The sequence below is a fragment of the Denticeps clupeoides genome, chromosome 6 (genome assembly GCF_900700375.1).
Source record: "Denticeps clupeoides chromosome 6, fDenClu1.1, whole genome shotgun sequence".
Lineage (NCBI taxonomy): Eukaryota > Metazoa > Chordata > Actinopteri > Clupeiformes > Denticipitidae > Denticeps > Denticeps clupeoides.
In genome coordinates, this window is record NC_041712.1 from 22,063,761 (window position 1) to 22,087,943 (window position 24,183).

A 24,183-nucleotide genomic window follows, 5' to 3' on the forward strand; every position below is an offset into this window, starting at 1 on the left:
CTTCAAATGACAATCCAAGTTTTCTAGACTCTTAAGGAAAGAATATTGGATGGCCCTATGCCTTATAAGATGCAACATGAAAAAGCATGAGGGTATATATGGAGGTAACGCACATATACATAGGGAACTGTCGATCCTTACATCCATCATTCAATTTGTGTTCAATTCTGAAGTCAGTGTGTTGAACAGATCAATATTCCCTTTTTAAACCCGGCAACCCATCTCGAAATTCCCATCAATACGCACTCACCACTTTTGATGCCTCATGCTCTGTAGAAACTCCACTGAATTGACAACTTAGTGTCCTGAGGGCGCCTGCAGCCTCGCTCTTTACAGTTTGCCCACTTACTGAATGTCTCTGTAACGTGCATGTTCTGTGCTGTGCTAGGGTGGAAGTAGCCTAGTGAGTAACACACTCGCCTATGAACCAGAAGACCCAGGTTCAAATCCCACTTACTACCATTGTGTCCCTGAGCAAGACACTTAACCCTAAATTGCTCCAGGGAGGACTGTCCCTGTAACTACTGATTGTATGTCGTTCTGGATAAGGGCCTCACCTTGAAGAAGGTCATCGTGGAGCCATCCCTCACCGCCCCATACTCGATTTTAGTCTGCTTGGCCAGATCATCTGCAGACTCAATGGGCGAGTCCATCCTCTCAACAGTAAGAAAGGCGGCCAGGTTGGCAGTGTAGGATGATATTATGATTAAGGTAAAGAACCACCAGATCCCTCCCACGATTCTAGTGGACAGAGCCTTAGGCATCAGCTCTGAGCCTGTTGTGACAGCAGCAGTGTTCAGTTAGGAAACAGAGTTCAGGTACAGATGTACAAACATTTTCAATGTAGTTTTAAATAGTTTACAAAACTTTACAGTTTTGACACAGGATCATCCAATGTCACCCTACAAAAATTATATCATCACCAGATTAGGAACCAGTATCGCTTCATTGATAAAAAAAAATATACTCTGTCTGACAAGTGTTTTGTTCAAATTTGTTAAGAACTGTACTGCAACCAACCAGTAGGGGTGCTAGACCTGTGGTGGTTTCACTTCAAACAATGCGGCAATGTCCATTTTCATATAGGCTCTTACTTATGAAGGTGACAGAACCTGCACTGGAGCCTACAGCCTCTAAAAGGTCTTTATGTTTTAGGCAGCAACCGTCAGTAAAGAACATTTCATTATCTGCCAATCCTTGATTCTCGCAGCAGAGGACTTCTGAGGTTAGAAGATGGGGCTCAGATAGTCCAGGGCCTGATACATCACAGGAATATGAAGATGTCATAGCGGCTCAGGCTGAGGGGTTTATCGCCTCCTGCACTGAAGCTCAGACTTCCCCTCGTTCATGGTTAATGAACCAGGAATCTCTGTCTTTTTCTCTCTCCAGCTCCATTGCTTTATGTTGTTTTGTTGCTTCCACAGTCATTCCTCGCTTCAGTAGCTTAGTGGTTTTATCAGACTGGCTGCATGATAAACCTCTCACCTTCAAAGAGGAACTTCTCATACCACTAAGCAATCCATTGTCTGGACAGGGATTTTCAAGCAGGGCGCAATTGTACACATTTTTCACGCATCCTATGAACGGGTCTTCTGAAGAAAAACACACATTGATGAAATGTAGGAAAAAAGAACGTGATGGAGAATGGTTCTGATGGACAGCTTGTTATCCTTGCAGTTTCAACCCTAAGGGACAAGCATTACGCTTTTAAAGTTCCTATCGATCGCCAGGTCCACACAGTGTGTTGGTGCGGGTTAAAAGCTCAACAATCCACCCCCCCCTTTTCGACGATGAATGCTGTGTACTGATTATTGATTGAAGGGGTGGGTGGGGCTGAATATGCATCAACAGCACAGTGTGTTATCGCTACCATTCATCATTGCAGCCACAGTGTCGATGCATGTTTGTACACTTTGTAAAAATCTTCATGTAAATTCATGTTCTGCTTTTGTCATCTCTTGCTGCTGGTACTATTCTGTTTTGCAGGTGTGTGCCTTTTTCAAATGGGGTAATGGGGGGCATTATCATTCTGAGCACACAACGTTGCTTCCAGTAATGACAGTAACAACACAAAAGACACGTTCGCAATGACGGGGTCACAGCATTTTCTGGAATGAAGACAGACAGCTCAAACCACTGTTTTGACGTTTAGGTCATCCTACATTATGAAACAAAGCAAAAATATAAGAAATTTAAAGACACATCGCTTATTTTTAGATGATCACTTTTCTTTACCCAGAATGCTGATGAATAATCACAGTAAACGCAGGGATCAAGCTTAACCCAAATTCAAAATCCCAGAGGGATTAATCAACAGGTAGCACAGTAGCAAACTACAGTCCAACCCACAAAAACCCACTGACCAGACTTTCAATTGTCTGTCTTCTTCATAACACAGAAAAAAAAGATGGCACTTACACTTTTCATACCCACTCACTGTACCCAGCTTTGCGGTACAAATGATTCATTGTACTTCAGCACAGATTCTGGTTGGGGGGACAACCACCATGTATCCAAGGTAGAGGTAACACGCTAACACAGCATCCCATATACAGCTGAAGATGGTAAACTCCACCGGACCAAAAAAAAAAAGAAAGGATCCCTCCACTGTAGGCCTGCACAGTAGTGGCGTAGCGGATAAGGAAACGGACCCTTAAATCCCGAACCGGCAAGGTTGCCACTCCTCTATTGAGAGATTTGGATCTCCATTAATCTATTACAGTCTTAGGTTACAGATTTGCTAAATGTAAATCGAAACAATCTGTTTCACACCTTCAAACTTTCATTTCATTTAAACATCTTATTTCAGTTCATCTAATTGATGAATGTTCTTGAACATTGATTTTCTTGATTCTTGATTAAGATATTTCATATAATAAGTTATATCCTAATAATCTGTATATGAATATAGTGTTCCTGGTCTGAAATGATGAAGAAAGAATAGCAAAAAAAAAGTGTGAGGGGGGTCTGGTGGGTTGGGGTGGGTTACAGTAGGTGGAGTTTACCAGCCCAGAGACCGCAGCAGTCTACGGGATGTGTGTGACCTTTCACATGTGACCCAAGTACCTTGCTGCATGAGAGCGCCAACTCCAAACCAGAAACTATTAAGCATAGTAAAATTGTTTTGCACCACGTCTGAGGCGGGGTTGCAGGGGTGTGGGTTGTACCACTCATAGGGAGTAAATCTGCAGGCAGACAGGGACAGAGAGAGAGAGAGAGAAAGAATGAGAAAACAATAAATAATTCCAAAAAACATGAATTTCAAAGACAACTCAAGCTGTTTTCATCTCTAAACTAAAACCATCTTGAGTTCAATTCCAGGCCATGACGTCAGGGACACTGCTCATAAAATACATTAAGCCCCTGACTCAGCCAAGTGGCTGCTGATTCAAAGGTGTGTTTAAGAAGACATCTAAAATGTGCAGAGCATGGTGTCCCCACAAAACCTGATTTGCAGCGTGTCCACGGAGGGAAAAGCACCCTTTCTCCACTAGTAAACCACTTGCTACCTGTGCTAAAACAGTGCAGCATCACATGACTCAGTGAAAAGCAAAAATGGATGATGGATCTGACAACTGGCAAGCAGGTTCTTAGAATTTTGGGGACAGAAAGCAGCACAATAAGACAATGTGTTTACAGCAACCACACACTTATTCATATAATACATGTTTGTAGTGTCAGGTTACTACACTCAATGGAAAACAGGAACTGCAGAATATAAAACAGAATTGTTTATGCTAATGACGAAAAATGCCTGTTAAAAAGCATCTGGAAGGACACAGCCTCTGCATTTCATAGTTCATTTTAATGGTGTTGCCGTGCACTTTCCCCTCAGCTCTGGTACCCTCTGGCAGATGCCCAGAGCAGCATCCAGGTGCTTTAACCTCATGGTCTTGGACCAGTAGCAAAAGTCTGCCTTTCAAATGGCTGATAAATGATGAATGCACTGGGCAGCAAGAGGATAAGAGGATGTCTGCTAATATTTAAAATTACTACTGAAAATCGGACCAGTGTTCTTCAGTCATGTTCCAGCTGTCTCACAACTGAATCAAAGTCAGCTCATTAATACCATGGTCACTCAGTTCTTTATATGTCTGATGTTTAAATGACCTTCTCTGGCCGTTTCATAACCATGGATGGAGGAAAAATATGGACAGTACCTGGCAATGACAAACAGCACACAGCTGACCCCCAGGCAGGCCAGCAGCACGTACATCCAGATGTCTGGGGTGAGCGGGTTGAGGAAGGAGAAGACTCCAGGGTTGGTGCCATTGGGTTTGCGATAGAGGATGCTGATGCCCAGAGTCATGAATGGCTTAGAAAAGTCAATGACCTTCTCCCTGACATATGTAATCGTAAGTGGGGCCACGGCCAGGTCAGCTATCTGAAAAAGGGAGACCAAGGGCGAGGATTAACTTCTGCTCCTTCAAGGTCTGGATAGTGAATATACTGATTTTAATCATTTTATCATTATGGTTTTTTGTATATTTCTATTTGGGGTTTGAACCTGTGACTTTGTGGCCTACTTCCACGACACTGCTTCAGCATAAAACAAAATAGCTTCCTTTCTGCTACCTTCAGCTTAACTGATGATCTTCAATTGTGTTACATATTATTGGGCATATAGATTTTGCACCCATCTCTTGCTTCCAGAAAACAGGACCACTTAGCCTTAATTCAGGCTAATTGAATGAAGGGAACAGAATTGGATTAATAAATTCTACCAAGCGGATCAGAATATAAATGTGCATTTGATAGATTTCTTTTAATTTATTTAACACAGTTAAAAGCGTAAAAGCAGACTTTTACATTTGCATTTAAGAATTCAAAATGCATCTGGGAACCAGGCATGTAATGATTAATGACTCAAAAACGCTGAGTGGTCTTGTCATACAAATAATTGCTGGGTTTATAAATGTATCACAACAAAGTATGATCTAAAGTCAAGAGGGTATTAAAGATATAAAAACGTCATATCTAAATATTTTCACACTTATTTACAAATTCTATCTGCATTGGTTATTTCCTCTAGTCCCTTACAGGGACTAAAATGTGTTGTTGCATAGCAACCCTCAATCACTGAAAATACTGTGATTAAATTTAACCACCAAAAACAAATGAAATGTAATAGAAATGAAAGGAAGCGGAACCAACTCACATGGTCTATGAGCTCTCGCACCATGCCGTTCCACTCGCCCTTATCATTCTGGGCGCCATACTTCCCATCTGACACCAGTTTCACCTCATAGGAAAAGCCCAGGATGTTGGACAGCTCCTTCAGCAGGTCCAGACAGAAGCCCTCGAAACGGTCATTTCCGTACAGCACTTTGTCCGATTTCTTATACATCACATACGGATTTTCCTGCACAGGAACAGGTCATTCACAGTGTGACTCTCACTATACAAGGTTACTCAAGTATTCTGTTTAAAATGCTTTCTCCCCTTACCAGTATCGTAGTTACAATGAGAGTTCGATTGGCCATTGAATCCGTGATATTTTTGTTCTTTTCGTTGCTGGTTTCGGTCAGGTTGAGTCCAGTGTACGAATTCCAGACAGCAATCTGAAAGCAGTTTCACATATGCATGATCTTCAAAAACGGCCAAATTAAGTTTCAAAATTTCTTGAACTGTGGAAAGAGGAACAACAAAAGGGTCAACTGTGATTAGGAGGGGTCCTATTCAAGTCAATGGCATCTGTAGGCATCCCGCACTGTAGATTAACAAGGTTCGGGTCTGAAGGCGTTGTGTAATCCAATGATCAAACAGATGAACACAGAGGCCAACACCCAGTCAAATCCTCTTAGCCAATGTAACAGCAGACTGTAATACATTAAGAGGCCTGGTGAAACACATATCAATGGGAAATTCCCCTCATTTTGTCTGGCCACAAAGGGTAAAATATACCTATGTGACCAAAAGAACATCCTGTTTTTTTGAAATTTTCCTAATGGAATAATTTTCTGAAATTATCACCAAAGAGGAAAAGGTTCACGTGATTTTGTTCCGCTTTTCTCTCATACGCGATGCTGTCATGCATCTTACGGGAAAGCGTGCCCTGGGCTGTACAGGGAGGTGTCAACCGGAGCACTCGGCCAACAACCATGTGAGAGCAACAACAAAGGTTACAGAAATAAAGGTTCCTGTCGATTACCAATCCTCGCCGGAGGTGACTGATGTGGAAAGGATGTGGGTGCCCTTTACACGTTCATGCGTTGGGAAGGTCAATTTGAATGTTATCGGGCTCATTAAGCAATAATCAATTCCGGATCCCATTTTCAAGGGCCCTGGTCCGGCTTTTCTGAACAGGACGCAGCCGACTTCACAAGCAATTTACCAGCAATCGGCGGTACTCGGCTCTAGGAAGGAAAAATCTCATTATTTCAGTGTGGCAGTGTTTTCGTAACTCTGCAAGCACATGGCTGTATTTAACTCCATTCATCATACTTCTTAAAATGGCAAAATTATATTTATATGCACTCAAGGTAAAGGAGCAAATCAGGTCAGACAGTTGACATGGCTCACTGTGTCTGATAATTCTTTTATTAGCAGGACTGTAAAGCCGCAGCCGTTGAAGTAGGGGGGTTGTCACGCGGCCGTATTTCCTCGGGGGGTTTGTGTGCAGGACTGGCCTAATTGAAAGCAAATTAATTCAGGAAAATAAATAACATTAGCTCTGGTATTAATTGCCACACTTGATGGCCACCTTTAATGGACCTGTGCCCAGTGGCTTTAAGAAGTGTACAACACAACATGCTAAAATGCCAGGTTTTGTGACGTACAAAAAACACTTATAACCAGTACCAATTCGACTGAAAAAATAATTAGGAAAAATACATAAAAGTGAAAAACATGCAATAAGCATGTTGCATAGTTGTGAAATAATACAAATACGTAGCATTTTAACACTTTTTTCATCCTCTGCACCAAAATGTAAATTCTCTGCAATGAGATGCACAGGTAGAGTGTACAGCAGTAAAAAAACAACCACTGGCAGGGATCCGGGTCTTATTCACAGTGAACCCGAACAGCATTCCAAACATCACATTAAGAAACAGCTCGAAGGAGTGAGCTCCGAGATGCAATGTGAATATGGGCCCTGGAGCTCAGACGCAGGTACATTCGTATTTTGGGGAAAAGGAACAAACCACGGGGTCATAGGCAGGTTTCATCAGGAGGGATACAAACCTTGGACCACACTTTAAGGCGGTTTGTGCCTTCAGTAACCCGCTTGTACCAAGAAAAAAAAAAAAAACAGAAAATGATTAGCGAATAGCTTTTTTCTTTTTTTTTTTAAACCAAACCTGCTCTAAACTCTTTAATAATTACTGTTTTACTTTGCTTTGGTCCTATTTATTCAGGTAGAAATTGACTGAAGAGGACAGAGTAGCCCGGTCCAGATCGATTAATGAACCAGACGCAGCTTTCCAATAAGTAACAATTAAAAATAGCCAGTGGGGCGGCCGCACCTTTGAGTTCCCGTCTTCTCTCAGACTGATCAGGTCCAAGTCAAAGTCTCTCCTCAGGCCATCAGTCTTGTTCAGGACTATGCGTCCTGTCAAGCCGTCCCAGCGAGCCTGCAGTGAGGGATAAGGAGATGAATTGTTTGTGATTGGCAGACAGAGTCGTCGTAGGCAGCGTAATGGTGACGTCTGTCAGGCGCCACTGGTCCAGTCACATTTAACTGTGATGTTCGGGCTGGGAAGGGGGGGCACTGAATAACTCTTTGCTGCTGGGAGTGTAATGGTGACACGTTTCCCTTGGGTTCAGAAAGAACCCAGCGAAACCGATTTCGTCTGTTAACACTTATCTGCCCATATTTCTCCACCCGTTTCTGTACATCAAAAAGTCCATTTTTTTTCAAGTTCTCTGTTTCATCTGCTTGCCGGCCCATTAAGCCACGAAGACGACTCTCCCTCCCTGAGGGCATAGACAAATAGAAAAAGATAAAGCATGTATGCCTTTATGCGTAGGATATTAAAAGTGTATTTTCTATTTCTATATGTATATGAAAAAAATGAAAAAATTAGGCCTCTTATCTCTTAATAGCCCAGGGGAACAGATTAAACATTTGACATAAAAAAAAGATGTTAAGATGACAAGTGTATAAAAAATATAAATGCATACATTCTTAAATTAATAAAATTTAGGAATATAAACACTGAATGTTTGCGGCGTAGATTAGGAATCTGTAAGATATTTCCATTAAAAATGACATGTTACAGCCACATAAAGTATGAGGTTTTGAGATAGAATATGAATAGAATACGACTAGAATGTACGGTTGTAATATTATGAATATCATTGACGCATTAATTATGCAAACTCCGCTCTAATATGATTTGAAGGTAGTGGAAATTAAATATACCTCCGGCATTCATTTTCACAAAAACAATCCCTGGACTATGCAAATGGTGAGGAATGCAAATCGTGGCTGAACTCCTTCAAACAGGTTAAAATATATGAATGCTCCATTCTGGCTGCACAGAGCAGCTATATTTGACAAGATAACAAGATAATAATCTTTGTCCTAATAAAATCTGCATCGGTGGCCAACAAGAAAAGAAGCAGCCACTTGATCCATTCAATTCTTCCGTTGTGCTGGAGGGAACGAATGAATAATTGTTATAGAGTGAGGTCATTTCATTTTCATTCACCCACCCTCCTCCTCCTATTCTGTTTCTTAAGCAACATTCCATTGAAAGGGGAAAAAGGGGAGCTCAGAAGTCAGTCCCAGGCTGCTCTCCCCGAGGCAGGGCGGACATCCGGAGAAGATCGCCGCTGCGCCCCGGACCGCTGCTGGACCCACTGAAGCTAATGAGCTGCTGCTGAGGGCCGCTGGGGCGGAAGGCCTTGAGAAAAAGCACACGCCCATCCTGGCATGGCACGAAATCAATCAAACAGTGCCATCCGGGGATGGCGCTCCATCCACCATCTGTACCACTTTCCACTCCTGTCTAGCATGGTGCACATGACCTAGGCAGCCAGACGCAACCTAAAGCTACATTCGACACAATATTGTGAATATAGGCATTTAGTCAAAGCCACACCCTCTGTCAGTCAACTTCATCCTCATGCATTGTGGCGTGTAGTGAGCAAGTTTTGTGGGTTGTTGCAGGACAATTTTGCTAAGCCGACAAGTTAAATGCTAGTTTTAGCTATCTGCAAATCGTCCATTTTGAAGCTTCTTGCTAAGTGTTATGGCGCTTAGCAAGGCGCCTAGCGTTTAAAGAAGCGGCCCTGTAATCAGAAGGTTGCCGGTTCGAATCCCGATCATCCAAGGTGCCACCGAGCAAAGCACCGTCCCCACACACTGCTCCCCGGGCGCCTGTCATGGCTGCCCACTGCTCACCAAGGATGATGGTTAAAAGCAGAGGACACACTTCACTGTGTGAACCGTGGTGCTGTGCTGCTGTGTATCACAATGACAATCACTTCACTTCACTTTACTCCATACTTCTCTCCCCCTGTGCCCCAGAAGCAGGATTTTAATCTACTCCTACATGACAACCTTATGTGATAAGCTTTAGTTATTCAAGCTAAGGAAATATGTTACGCCACGTTACGTAGGAAATATGTTACGCCACGTTACGTTACATTTCACTATGAAATATTTACTCTTATACCACTCTTATTACAATACAGGTTTAAAGCTGATTAAAGTGTTTCAACTACGTTGGTGTCCAAGCCTCATAAAGGCAAATGAAATGCTGTGGTGATTATGCAGCAGAGTTTACAATTATGAACATCAAGCCCACATTTACTTAGCAGCGTGACTAGCATCCAAGCAGAACGTGAAACGCATGAACCGCCGTGCGTGTTTGTCCCCTGGCGAGATGCGGGTTATATGTACCAGTGAACGCAGCATGCGAGCGTTTGCTAGGCGTGCGAGTCCACCCGCCGTTCGTAGGTCTTGCTGAGGGAACAGAAAGGCCGCCATCTGCACGCCGCCGCTTCCGTCTGCACTGGTGATTACGGTGCGGAGCGGTGATTAGGCGCAGCGCTAACCTGTTATTCTGCTGTCTGTCAAAACCGCATGACAAATTGATAGGAAGTATTAGGAGGTAGAAAAACATCTGAAAATAAAAACACCCCTTTTTAGCTAAAAGGTCCACTTTAATAGATTTCACATTTGTCTGTTGGAAATGTTTAAAAAAGGAACCAGCAGACTTAATTATGTGTAACAATTGATATGTCTTCCTTATTAAAGTGTTGTTATTCACTTGTCATTTGCTATAACCCGTCCTGAATCGCTACGTCTTGGAGACTACATCGGTCAAAAGGACATATTCTGCTTTTGTACGGATACTTTCAGTGGTTTCACTGGTTCTTGGAAATATATCGTTAACACGGCAATACTTATAATAGTACTTAAACACAACATTCTGCAGACAAGAGCGCTTCAGAGGCTAAGTAGATTTATGCTTTGATGGCAGTTTCGTTTGTGCCATATATCGACTTGAAGTGTGCATGTTGCACCAACGCTCGACAGCATGTGTGTCTGCTGCGTAAGGAGCACAGCACTGGCAACTGCTGAAAGATGCCACTGCCATGGGGCAGTAAGGAGGCGGTCTCGTAATCAGAAATCCTGAGCCGCCAAGGTACCACCGAGCAAAGCACCGACCCCCACACACTGCGTCCCGGGCGCCTGCCCACTGCTCACCAAGGCAATGGGTTAAATTCAGAGGACACATTTCGTTGTGTGCTCTGTGGGTTTTGCTGCAGTGTTTCACAATGACAATCACTTCGCTTTCACATTTTCACATCAGTGGTGATAATGTTGATTGGTGGATTTGTTCACAGACATATGTGCAATAATAAACTAATGTAAATGCTACTCAACCTAAAGCAGAAGCCAATATTTACATATATGCCCTGGTTATGTTTTTAACTTGAATCTATTTCAAGCAGGAATTCCTGAAACAGCAGAAAAGAAAAGGCGAATGGCGGGCGAAAGCAACCTGAGCTTGCATTGATGGAGAACTGGGCAAAGGGAGGAGGAAAGACATCTAGAAATCCGTCTGAGGACCATTTGGTCTGAAGCAGCACTGACTAATGCACTTTTCGGCAGTCGTTTAAAAGCCATTTTTCATGTGGCGAATCTGCTCTGAGGACAAGCGCATCCAGTCCCCGATGTGGACGGTGGGATTGAGTTACGAGGCTCTTTCTCCTTGCCAGAGAGTGCATCGAAAATGGATTTGGGACTTAAAGGATGAAAATGCACATACATCAAAGCCATATATTCTGTCATTTACTGGCGTGAAATATACCTTTTTATGGTCATAAATAACACATTTTTATAGTTGTACCTCTGGAACATGGTTTAAATGCTCCGGATCCGGAAATGAAATTGGATTAATTAATCTTTGCCACAGCAAGGACAGGGTAGGAAAAGTTGTAGACCCATGGGGGAGGGTTTGCAGTGCGAGGCTGTCCTCACCTCCTTAAACAGGTTCATGAACCGTGGTCCGTAGCGCCAGGGTTTGTGCCTGTGGCACTGCAGAGAGCTGACGGTCATCTGGGAGGCTCGCTGTGACGCCACGGCAACCATGAACACCGCGTCGTACATCAGAGCAGCCTCTGTCTGAAATGAGAACAAAGCACAGGTCTTCTGTAATCCTATCCTGCAGCCAGCCCTGCCCGAGGAGCACATGAATGAAACATGCCAATCACAATCGATTTAATACCAATAACAACTTTAAGCAAACAATTAGGAAAATCTGTCACATTTTCCATAAACCCAACAGTTAAATACAATGAACACTATAAAATTAAAGGCTACGAGGCATTTTTAAGTTCCCTCAACTTCACGCCCATGTAGTTGTGGTGTTTTAACAGATCAACAAGCCCATCAGAATGGCATACCCTTCGATAATGGGTTGTGCAATCATGGTCGAGTTTAGCATTCTGTCATATCACCAAATTGTACATAATGTCATTGTACATGGGTAGGGTTATCTCTACCGTATGCCATTCTGACAAAGTACAGTGGGCATAAAGAGTATTACGACCCCATTAAATACATGGTGGCGCCGGAAGTAAAACTGAATTAATTAACAAAGAAAAATGAAAATATCACATGGTCCTAAGCATTCAGACCCATTGCTATGACACTCTTATATTTAAGTCGGGTGCTGTCCGGTTCTTCTGATCATTCTAGAGATGGTTCTACACCTTCATTTTGAGTCCAGCTGTGTTTGGTTCTACTGGTTGGACTTGATTAGGAAAGACACACCCCTGTCTATATAAGACCATACAGCTCCCAATGCATGTCAGAGCAAATGAAAATCATGAGGTCAAAGGAACTGCCTGAAGACAGAATTGTGGCAAGGCACAGATCTGACCAAGGTTACAAAAAATCTGCTGCACTTAAGGCTCCTAAGAGCACAGTGGCCTCCATAATCCTTAAATGGAAGACTTGTGGGACAACCAGAATCCTTCCTAGAGCTGGCCGTCTGGCCAAACTATCCCGCCATGGGAGAAGAGCCTTGGTGAAAAAAGAACCCAAAGATCCAGAGATGTATTTGGGAGATGGGAAAAAGTTGTCAACCATCACTGCAGCCCTGAACCAGTCGGGGCTTTATGGCAGAGTAGCTTGATGGAAGCCTCTCCTCAGTGCAAGACACATGAAAGTCTGGAGTTTGCTATAAAAAGATCAAAAAACACCTGAAGGTGAGAAATAAAATTCTCTGGTCTGATAAGGCACTGCTCATCACCTGTCCAATACAGTCCCAACAGTGAAGCATGGTGGTGGCCGCATCATGCTCTGGAGGTGTTTTTCAGCTGCAGGGACAGGACGACTGGTTGCAATCGAGGGAAAGATGAATACAGTCAAGTACAGGGACATCCTGAACTAAAACCTTCATAACAAGTGGCTTGTGACTGTTCCTGAATGGCCCAACCTGCCAGAACTGGAGAGGATCTGCAAGGAGGAATGGCAGAGGATCCCCAAATCCAGGTGTGAAAAACACCTTGTGTCTTTCCCCAAAAGACTCATGAATATATTATATGAAGAGGGCGCTTCTACTAAATACTGAGCAACGGGTCTGAATACTTAGGACCATGTGATATTTCAGTTTTTCGTTGTTAATATATCTGCAAAAATGTCATCAAGTCTGTGTTTTCTGGCAATATGGGGTGCTGTATGTACGTTAATGAAGAAAAAAATGAACTTAAATGATTTTATCAAATGGCTACAATATAGCAAAGAGTGAAAAGTTTAAGGGGGTCTGAATACTTTCCATGCCCACTGTATGCTGATTTGTTAGATCAGTGGCATTGGCATGAAAAAATGCTTCACAAGGGCCTTAAATTTTAAAGTTCACCCAACTTTTTTTTACAGTGTAGCACTTGGTGATGAAGAGGCAAGAGTGAGCAACAAGTCTGCCACCTCAACAGACAATAACAAGGTATAAATAAGAACAGGTATATGATAAAGATCCCATGGCCTAAAGCCAATCATTGCCTACCGTCATCACACCATTAATGACAATCTTGTCCGTTTTGGGTGGGGCTTGCAGACGCTCAGTGGACCACTTCTCCATCACTGAGGCCACGTAGGGGTTGTCCAGGCTGAGCAAACGAAAGCCAGTCATGTTGACCCCACTGTAGCGGTAAGGCTCCAGGTCTAAGGCAAACAGATCCTGAAAAATGAAAAACTCTTTGTTACCGATTACTCATCAAAATTTTATGGAAATGATGAAAGCCACAATCATCAAAATAAAAGGTTGTCTTAATAGTCTGTCTGACTTCCTGCCTGCAAATAACACCGATTTTTGTTGCAACACAATGAATGAATAATATGTGAAAATGAAAAAGGGACGTATCTGACTCACCAGTGTTGTGAAGAAGAAATGGTAATATTCCGTCATCATGCCCATTGACATCAGCTGTGAAAAGGGAAAAGAAAAACAGAGGCATCTCTGAAAATATTCCATATGGATACTTCCAACAACATTTGAGGATGAGATGCATTAATTCTGAACACTGTGTCTCGATAGGTGGTCTTATTTTGCACAGAATGTCCTTGTCAAATGGAGGATAGCAAATGCATTAATGAAATATGCCTATGTTTTTGTACTGTAGGCCCTGCAGGCTGTCAGCATGTGGAAACACTTCATTTACATGTGGAAAATGGACTCGGCCATCTGATTAAAGAAATTTGCTGAAAGAGTGAACGCTCTTTGTATGGATGGAATCCTGAAGTCTGAAAAAAATGGTTGTTCCCCTTGGTGAATGAGAATGAAAGGATAATCAGGACTAACTATGAGATGAGCAATGCAATTCAATAAAAAATTTTATTTGCAGTTTTGAAAGTGAAAGTGATTGTGAAACACTGCAGCACAGCACATGGTTCCCACGACAAAATGTGTCCTCTGAATTTAACCATCACCCTTGGTGAGCAATGGGCAGCCATGACAGGAGCCCGGGGAGCAGCGTGTGGGGACGGTTCCTTGCTCAGTGGCACCTTGGCGGTGCGGGACATAAACTGGCAACCATACGTTTACAGGTATACTTCCTTACCTGCTCGGACACAAATGCTCCAGGTATGCAGCTCATTGTAATAAAACTGTACCATGACCTTAAAATGCAAATCGCAAGTTGAGTGCATCGATAGGTCCCTGTAACCGAGTTGATTACATGTTTCAGTCCCCTGCCCTGACCCTGGTGCCCCCTGTACCTGCGACCACTTGACTTCCTGTGGCGTGACATTAAAAGGACGTGTCTCAATTTGGTGATCCCTTGTCTCACTTAACAACATGGCCAGGCTGCATGCCTCTGAATTGAGACATACCCACTGCAAAAATGAGTTCGGCCATTTGTTCACTCACTGGGGCAGTGGTGGAATCGCGGTTAAGGAAGCGGCCCCGTAATCAGAAAGTTGCCGGTTCGAATTCCGAGCTGCCAAGGTGCCACTGATGTGCCACATAGCTGCCCACTGCTCACCAAGGGTGATGGTTAAAAGCAGAGGACACATTTCGTTATGTCACCCTGTGCTGTGCATCACAATGAAAATCACTTCACTTTCACTTAAGATGACTGGTGAAGTCCTGATTCTTTGCCATGAAGAAAAATGAAAGCATGACATTATGTGTTTGCAGATGAACAACAATCCTGTATGTATGTCAATCAGAACTAAACTTCCTTACCTGCTTGAGTAGCTCAGATGCCATCTGGTAAGAGCAGTCAAAGATAATGCAAAATTCCTGTCCTTTCTTCATCTCTTTGAGCAGGGGACGGGCGTCGGTGCTTCCTGTGGGAAGCTGCCGGATTCGGATCTTCAGGTTATTCTTAGATGGTGCTTTGATCAGCTCTTGCATGCGCATTAGGCCTGAAGAACATGACAGCACAACAAAATATGGACAGAAATATGTGTGTAACATACCTGCTTTTAAAACATATATTTATGTGAGTGTTATATTAAAACAATATGTGCAAAATGATCAACTTTTAAAAGACTTTTCAGGCAAGACAAATCCGAAGTCGGCCAGATGAATCACAGGTTTCACCAAACCCGCGTTCAGTAATCTTTCATTGTGTGACAGGTATGTTCCTCTATGATGGAATTTATTAGTGGTGTTTCCACACAGACTAATATTGGCCATATGAATTTCTTATGAAGGCCAGCGGCATGAATTATTTAGCTGAACGAGATCAGAGTAGAATGACAGGGAGAGAGGAACTTGTCACTTGGGCTCCCGCCAACACCTTTCTTCCAGAAATCCTCAAAATGCCCTTACTGAGTAATGGCAGACTGGCTCACATTTAGCACGGGGCCTTTGACCCAGGAAGCAGATGGTGGCTTTTGATGAATATACAACCATCTGCTCAGGGGCTGGTCACACTAAGAAACTTTGAAACAAATTAAGTGATTAAGTTCATATAAATAATTCCCACACACCAGCCAATCGTTCAAAACGCACTTAGATTAAAACACACAATGTCAAAAATTAAAACAATTTTTTGAATGTTGTTTTGAATATGTTGTTTTTAAATATAGAATTCACACGTTATGCCTTAATTATGCATGTATGTAGCTTTTGACCCTCAAACGTGTCCACATGCAAACAACAAGGAACAGCAGTTACCTTTGGATGGTAAATTATTCTAGCAGTCTTGCAATGAGTGTGTACATAAACTTGCAACCAAAGCATAACATGTTTTACACGTCTAATCAAATACTTTCACCCAGAGTGGATTCACTAATTACAGGCTCAACCCTCCTGAAGCCACTCCAGGTTAAGGAAAATAACCTGGAGCGGGAGTTTCTTCATCCCTACGATACTACCACCCAGTGACAAAGGCAATGCTCAGCCAGAAACCTATTTTGTTTGGTTCTAGTAACTATAACCAAGAACTATAGTCTGGTACAAAAGCATGAAAAACTAATTAAAAAACGAATTAAACAAGCAAAACAAAAAAGAAACTGAAATTATGACAATGCATTTAATTACTCATCATATTTAAGGAAATATGAGGCACTAACCAACTCCTTTCTATCGCAACATACTTTACGATTGTACACAAACGTGTTCATGTAGCTCAAACAAATATGAATTCTGATATGAAATACAATGAGTGTATATGGCTACATTTCCACCAGCGTTTTGATCTTTTGAGCTCCACTCTGAATTTATGTCGAGGCCACATGCAGTGAAACCAGGTGTAGCGCTGGGAATCGTGCTTAAGACCCCGTGTTCCGTCCGTGGTACATTTGTGTGGGCATCTGGTCCCCGGGATCTCTAATGACTCTGTAATAACATTGGTTCCAAGTCAGCGGCCACGAATCAGACAAACTAATCATTTCAAGGCTGGTACATTAGATACATGTCCTTCTCTAGCGAATCAAACCCTTCTAGTCAGAGAGTCATTTCTCTGACAGACTCTGGCGCCATGATCAGCTGGTTATTTCTGAAACCCAGATGTTGAATTTTAATGACCACTGCTGTACTGTAGATGTAACCCTCCTATGTCATCCTTTATTGACTACTATTATATTATTGAATAGCGGCTAATGTAACACAGACACAAGATTTTCTGTTAAGAAAACAAAGTGTCCTGAAATTTTAGATGAATATTTGATATTTTGATTTAAACATCTTATATGTATATGTAACAAGCTTATCTGTTAAAAATACCAGGAAGCCCTAAGCACACTGAAACACGGAGCTGTATGACTGTCCCTAATGTCACATCTCCAGTGATCTCGCAGTGGCCTAGTGTGTAGCGCAGTGTGTACTAATGTCTCTACTCTGTGATAACTAGTCAGTTCACAGAACCGGTCATAAAACATGGCTCTGTCCTGACATTTAAAAAAACTAATCATAACCACAACAACAATTCTAATAATACAAATATGATCCTGAGCGTGACATTTCCTGCCCACTGAAACCCGTCTGCAAAGGATTATGGGTTAAGAAGCCCCTCATATCCAGCTGAGCCCCTGGACATGGTCACCAAACAATAGCAGCTCTAGTTTCAGAGCAGGTGGAGAATGCTGCTTGTCACGTGACATTTCATGCCCATGCCCGACAACCAACAATTATTCTTGGTTTTTAAAAGCACAGACCTTGCAGTTGTGGGTATTCAAACAATCGTCTAAATAAAAAAACACGCTGCCAAGGCAACAGAAATCATTCGATTCTAATATCACAATGCCACATTTCCTTGTTTTTTTTTTTTAATGCAATATTTTTTTGTGTGATCTGCACATTCAAACTCGTCTCGTTTCATAATCCCATCATTCCTATCACATGAAACAAGGATTACCCAGGGCCCTGAAAGAAATCTGAAATAAAGCCACAGATATCACTTATGTACTCACCTGTGCTGTCTTCGTAGACCACGCTGACAGATTTCCATTTGAAGAAGGTGACCACATCCAGGATGGCCCTGCTGATGGAGGTGTACTCGGGGTACAGGTTGATGTAGAAGGTGTCCTTGTTGTCCACAGATGGGTGTTTCCAGCGGGTCTGGACGTGTGGCACCTCCAGCGCGTTGCAGATGGACTGAACTGCGCTCATCGACGAGCTGTGAGAGGGCCCGAAGACCGCCACCACGCCCAAAGCCAACTGATCGCACACTGGCAGCACGAAAAGACAGGAGTTAATATACATTTATACAAATATACATTTTTATTGCTGCATACAACATTACACATATGAGTGGTCTGATGGGTGGGTTGAGTTTCTCAGCATCACTGATCTTTGTGCTGCAGATGCCCACCTCTTAGCTACCCTGCAGGTACCCTGCAGTTCCTACCTAAAGGTACTTATTGCCTAATAATGAATCGCTGGAATAAATCCCAGGACATGGCTCCAGGTACCAGTGTCAGCCAATTGTAACAAAATAAAAGAACAAAAGCTGAACATAGCTGTAATTATTTCTGCAGACATCATTTTGACGCAGCTCTCCATGCAGTTTTTCTCTGATATGCCTCTCATCTTCAAGACTTGAGGTCTTTAAGTGGGGGGCTGCATTTGCACAATTTCTCTTCTTTCATCAGACGTCAAAATTATTGCCTGCGTCTATTGACGGGACGCTACACATGTGTTAGACAGAGATTAAGTAGAGAAAATCCCCAAATCCCTTTAAGACTGGGGTACAGTTGCCAGGGAGAAAAAACATACCCCTTCTGGAAGCTTCGAAGCTGTCAAAGAGGTTCACTCGTTGAATGTCGTAAGTCAGCGTGGTGTTCGGCATTAAGGTTCGGTTCCTGTTGATGCTGGTAACGGCGAATTTGAAAGCTAATTCCTCAACGCTCACTGGCTCATTCTCGCGGGTCTCGAAGATTCCCCCTGGAAGCAGAAAGAGAGGAAAACGGATGAGGTTGGAGACCGAGGCAGAAAGAGAAGTAAAAAATAAACCCCAGTTGAATGTGACCACGCTCCATTGACAGTTAATAAATGGGTCAGTTCTTCCACTTTTCTATGGAAGGGCATCTGAGTCGAGGAAAATTAATGTTCAAGCGAATGAATTTCATAACAACATTCATTATTCAAGGTTCCTGCACAGAAATGATGGTCCTTTACATGCATACAAATCTAAATCAATCTGTAAAAAATAACCATACGGAACCTCTTCTCACTTATAGCTGTTTTTTAATAGCAAGAGCAAACACGGAACTGTCTGAATTGTCTGCAGACCGCCTGCGTGACTTAGTGGCAAAACACACAAATAAGCGGCGACCTCAGTGTGCAGCCTTGAACCGAGCTTTGGGTGCGACAGTGCTCTTGATGAGAGATGCAGAGCACTGTGGGGAAAAACAACGTAATTCCCATGATGAAAATGCCACCAGATGCCCGGAACACCGGCCTTCCGCGGTTTTCTGATGAACCAAGGCGCAGCGGGAGGGAGGAAACACGGGAATGTCTGCATAGACCAGTAACAGCACCAGTGTACCACACCAAATGTAAAAAAAGACTTATAACCTCAGGAAAACTTACTGATATGCAGAATCGCATTTCAAAAGGTGCTTCATAAGGATGGTTTTATACTGAAGCTATAGTAATCCACATATCAAAGGATAAGAAGCATATGGGACATTTTGCCAACAGATAATTACCCTATTTTGATCTAACTTTATGTGCTGGTTTTACTTTTGGATGTCACCACACACTATAATTTTATTTTTATAGATTTTTTTCATAACCTTCTGACAATAGAAAAAGGTGATCATTCAATAGGTATATCTCAATGTTGGTCCTCGCCCCTCGATATGTCCACAGGGCATACGTTCCTGTGGTGGTAAAAATTAGAGAGATATATAACGGACATTATCCTGCCAGACCAGAAGCTTTGTGAGCAGACGATCATTACAGCACATGAAAGAAGAGCAGGCTCATCCATCAGCTCGGTCCTGGACAAACATTACGGGATTACAGCTGGACTGTGGTGATAGCAGTTCTATGATTTAGGATGTGGCCAGCCTGGGTAAAGGTGCACGCGCACACACGCACACACACACACGATAAAAGAAAAACAACTTTGTCTGGCATCCCACTGCGAGGTTATGACTGCCCTTCAGGGCCGGCGAGACACTGAGAGGTTCACAAGCTGCTGTAACATCCAGAAATCCGGGCTGGATGCGGAGGTTGTCAAGGGAATGCGCAGATAAATTTCACCTGGAGCACACAGCTGTCGTGTCTAATGCCCCTATCTGCCGCGCCAGGTAGGTCCAGAACCCGCAGCGTCCACAGTGCAAGGCTTATTAAGATAGCCTCGCACCCTCTGGCCGATTCATAAACTTTTTTTTTTTTTTTTTTGCACGAAATGTTGTGTTTATAACAAAAAACCCTGACCAAGCTGTGGCTGTCTAGCTGAAATTGCTCTGAAACATTAGCTACGCTCTGCTACACTGCCCAACCCAGATTAGGTTAGATTGTCTTTAAGTATAATTACAGCTTGCACTTGCTATGGTAATGTTCCCAGAGACATATGCAGTGTCACAATTTTTGTCTCAGTCCATAGCTGAGAATGGGAGAGTGGAACCGCTTGTCTGGTACATCACCCTGTGGTGGCCAGTCCACGAGTAGAAATGATGCCAAGTAGAGGCCCATGAATCCTAGCACCGCCATCTTGAAATATGCCCGTGCCATCAGTACAGAAAAAAATCCATTGATGGAAAACCGTGGTCATTCGTTTTGTTGTCACTGAAACCCAGACGTGACCACCTGAAGCCACCTCAGGTCATAGCACCGCCTCCAAGGGTTTGTACAGTACGGACTATTGGTGTTTATTGGACTTTCTTTAGTACCGGTCCTCTACGTTCTTGTTGCATACTGTGTGTGTTAACACGTTTACTGTCATTAAATAGAAATCATGCCAAATCTTTGTCATTCAAGATTGTTCAAATTCACGGCACGGAGGTGGCATTCGAAAGAAAGCTGGCCAAGTACCAGGGTCTTCTGGAGGAGTGCCGGAGACATGTACGGTGGGTAGAAGATGGACTGAAACATATTAAGTACTGCAGTAATTAACTAATAAAGGGCTCTTGCCAATTGGCTAATTTAATGCCAGGCAGGGGCATTAGTGGAACTCTGGACATTACTTAACTGGACTTCTTAATGCCCACACAAGTCAGCCTGCAGTGTCTTCAAAGAGGCAGTGGACCTTATATTTGATATTAGTTATTAATCAGCACTGACCAGAGGAGGAGGGGTTCCAAATTTCAATCTGACTGAGAGAGAAAAAAATTTATACGTAAAATAAAAATTCTGTTTACTTTGGTACATCCCAGCGTCTTGGCCAACTCAAAAGAGACGAGATATTTTGAGAAGATTGAAAAAAGCAATTTGTCATTTCAAGTTGAACCCCCCTCCTACTCCGGTTCTTTGAACCATGCCAATTACTCCTCCAATCTCTGCGGGAGAAGCAGCATCAACATTTTTTTATTGCTTTATTTGTATTCATCTGAACTTGGTTATTCTCAAAAACTGACCGGGCCTGCAGTGTTCCAAGGGCATTTAGCCTTTTAATGCAGAGGCTTCTGCAAAAAAAAAAAAAAAAAAACTGCAGATTATGACGAGAATAAAACAGTAGAAGTAATAACGGTCATCAGCCTGCCGAAAGAAAGCTGGTGGGCGCCGAGAGCATTTACACACGGTTTACTGCGGCACAATGAGCTCCCCCAGGATCACAGGAGTTTATGTACCTCATAAAAAGTTGAAGCGTTTGTGTGCCCACTTCCATTCTGCAGCGACATGGCAACCACCACACACACACACACACACACACACACTCTTACTTTGGCCTAAACACACTACAAAGACAGCAAACTGCTCCCATCCAAACACTTTCATGCCAATGGAAAACTCTTCATATCAGAATTTACACTCATTTACACTCAGTATACACTATATGTTTACACATTCATGTATGTCATGTTGATAATGCACCTTCACTTTATCATACTGTGTCTAATTTCTTTGTGCAGACTGTTTTCTTTTCTTTGCTTTTTAAGGTCGGTCATTGCAAAAAACATTTCACTGCATTTTACTCATATATGTTGGTATATGTGACAAATATAATCTGAATCATTAGATCATGAACTGAACATCTGCATTTGAATAAGTCTGTTTAACACTTATGAATAAGTGTCAGTGTATAATGATAGGCCTGTGTGGCGCTGTGGTGTGCTGGTTAGCAAAGTGGCGTTGAACCATGGCAGTGGTGGCCTACCGGTTAAGGTAAGCGGCCCCCGTAATCAGACGATTGTCGGTTCGAATCCTGATCCGGCAAGTTGCCACTGAGGTGCCACTGAGCAAAGCAGCGTCCCCACACACTGCTCCCCGGGCGCCTTTCTTGGCTACCTACTGCTCACTACGTGTGATGGGTTAAAAGCAGAGGACACATTTCGTAGTGTGCACGTGTGCTGTGTTGCAGTGTATCACAATGACAATTACTTCACTTTCACTTAACTTCACTTCCACTGACGTATACGAAAAATCGATGGGACGCATCACGATTCAGCGATAATCAAGGTTCACACCTCTACTGCCCGGTGGAGGTCAGAGACTTCAGCCATGCCTAGTGTCTGGAATTTCAACTCTATTCATGAATTCCAATCCCACATTAAACATTGCTACAGTATTGTGTGTGCATTAAATGGAACATATGTAAAACAATCTATTATGATTATTATATTCATATCATACTACAATATTTTTGACTTCCTGGAACATCAACTCTGGAACATCTCCACCATTCAGCACCACTCGTCATATTTAAAACAAAGAAAATGCGTCTGGTTCGCTGAAGAGAGTCTAGACAATACCGGCTGATTAGGCATGTTGCGGAAGATTAGAACTCCACCAGCATCCAGTGCGCCTGTGTGTGTTTGCCTACAGCGGCTATGGAGTTGACTCGCTCTTTTCATAAAAAGCAGAAAACGAGGCTCTCAAAGGCCTCGCCAAGGACCAGTCTGCCCTTTCCTCCCAGCGGGGAGACACAAGTGGGTTTATCGAGAACTCAAAGGACAGATGGTGTTTTGATAATCAAAATGATTTCATGGACAAAGAAAAATGACACAAAGCATGGGCGACAGTTTCATGTCCCTGCCCCCTGGCTCGTGCATCCGATTCCAACATCTACAGGCATTATTCTAGCAGGCAGTTCTGACAGGACAGAATGAGGGTGAAGGATATTTTATTTTAAAATGAGGACGAAGGCTATTCGCTATTTCATGTCAGGAAAAGAGTAACTGAAACAACGGGCTTCAAAGATGGACATTCATCAACTGTGAAACCGTCATGAGATGGTTTAAAAAAGTGAAAATGAAGTGATACACAGCAGCACAGTGCACACAGTGAAAAGTGTCCTCTGAAATTTAACCCATCACCCTTGGTGAGCAGTGGGCAGCCATGACAGGCACCCGGGGAGCAGTGTGTGGGGACGGTGCTTTGCTCAGTGGCACCTTGGCGGATCGGGATTCGAACTGGCAACCTTCTGATTACGGGGCCGCTTCCTTAACCACTAGTCCACTACTTCCCACATAGGCTTATTTATGTCCTTGACTTATCATGGACATTTGTGGTTTCATCGGTTGCATAGGCAGACTGTCCTAGGGGCAGTGGTTGCCTAGCGGTTAAGGAAGCGGCCCCGTAATCAGAAGGTTGCCGGTTCGAATCCCGATCTGCCAAGGTGCCACTGAGGTGTCACTGAGCAAAGCACCGTCCCCACACACTGCTCCCCGGGCGCCTGTCATGGCTGCCCACTGCTCACTCAGGGTGATGGGTTAAATACAGAGGACAAATTTCACTGTGTGCACCGTGTGCTGTGCTGCTGTGTATCACATGTGACAATCACTTCACTTTGTTGTATGTTGTCATACACAGATAGGGCCCCACTGCCCCTCTCTATATCTGTTCACATCCCCACCCCCAGACCCTCGCTGTACCACCTTAATACACCCATAGCAACTATTTTCATATACAGGGAAGATCAAAATGTACTGAAAAAGCAACGCCGTCAAAAGATGCCCAAAAGATTCACCAACCAATCAACTTAAAGCAATCTTAAGGCTTTGGTGGATGCCAAGGCTAGACGATCGCCTTGAGCCAAACAGATAATGCATAGATGTGAAAAATGTAGCTGGACAAGGGCAACGCAGAATAAAATATGTGCATTTTCTTGTCCAAAGAGAAAGGACAAAGCCGTGAGGTATGGTGCGGCTGGCCGGGACACCCG

At 43.1% G+C, this 24,183-nt stretch overlaps 1 protein-coding gene across 4 annotated transcripts in view; it reads right to left on the bottom strand.

Annotated features, from left to right (window-relative positions):
• grik1a (glutamate receptor, ionotropic, kainate 1a) overlaps window positions 1-24,183 on the bottom strand; it is a 33,544-nt gene that overhangs the window by 4,083 nt on the left and 5,278 nt on the right. For 3 of the 4 annotated variants that reach the window (XM_028982414.1, XM_028982415.1, XM_028982416.1), the window contains exons 2-14: window positions 18,627-18,794; window positions 17,822-18,079; window positions 15,147-15,328; window positions 13,833-13,886; window positions 13,467-13,640; window positions 11,438-11,581; window positions 7,467-7,574; window positions 7,186-7,227; window positions 5,448-5,561; window positions 5,159-5,362; window positions 4,161-4,384; window positions 3,067-3,185; window positions 558-775 (exon numbers count right to left, since the gene is read on the bottom strand). In XM_028982414.1, the coding sequence (XP_028838247.1) occupies window positions 558-775; window positions 3,067-3,185; window positions 4,161-4,384; window positions 5,159-5,362; window positions 5,448-5,561; window positions 7,186-7,227; window positions 7,467-7,574; window positions 11,438-11,581; window positions 13,467-13,640; window positions 13,833-13,886; window positions 15,147-15,328; window positions 17,822-18,079; window positions 18,627-18,794 (2,009 nt within the window). The remainder of the gene's footprint in view (window positions 1-557; window positions 776-3,066; window positions 3,186-4,160; window positions 4,385-5,158; window positions 5,363-5,447; window positions 5,562-7,185; window positions 7,228-7,466; window positions 7,575-11,437; window positions 11,582-13,466; window positions 13,641-13,832; window positions 13,887-15,146; window positions 15,329-17,821; window positions 18,080-18,626; window positions 18,795-24,183) is intronic. The other variant, XM_028982417.1, reaches the window with a different exon arrangement.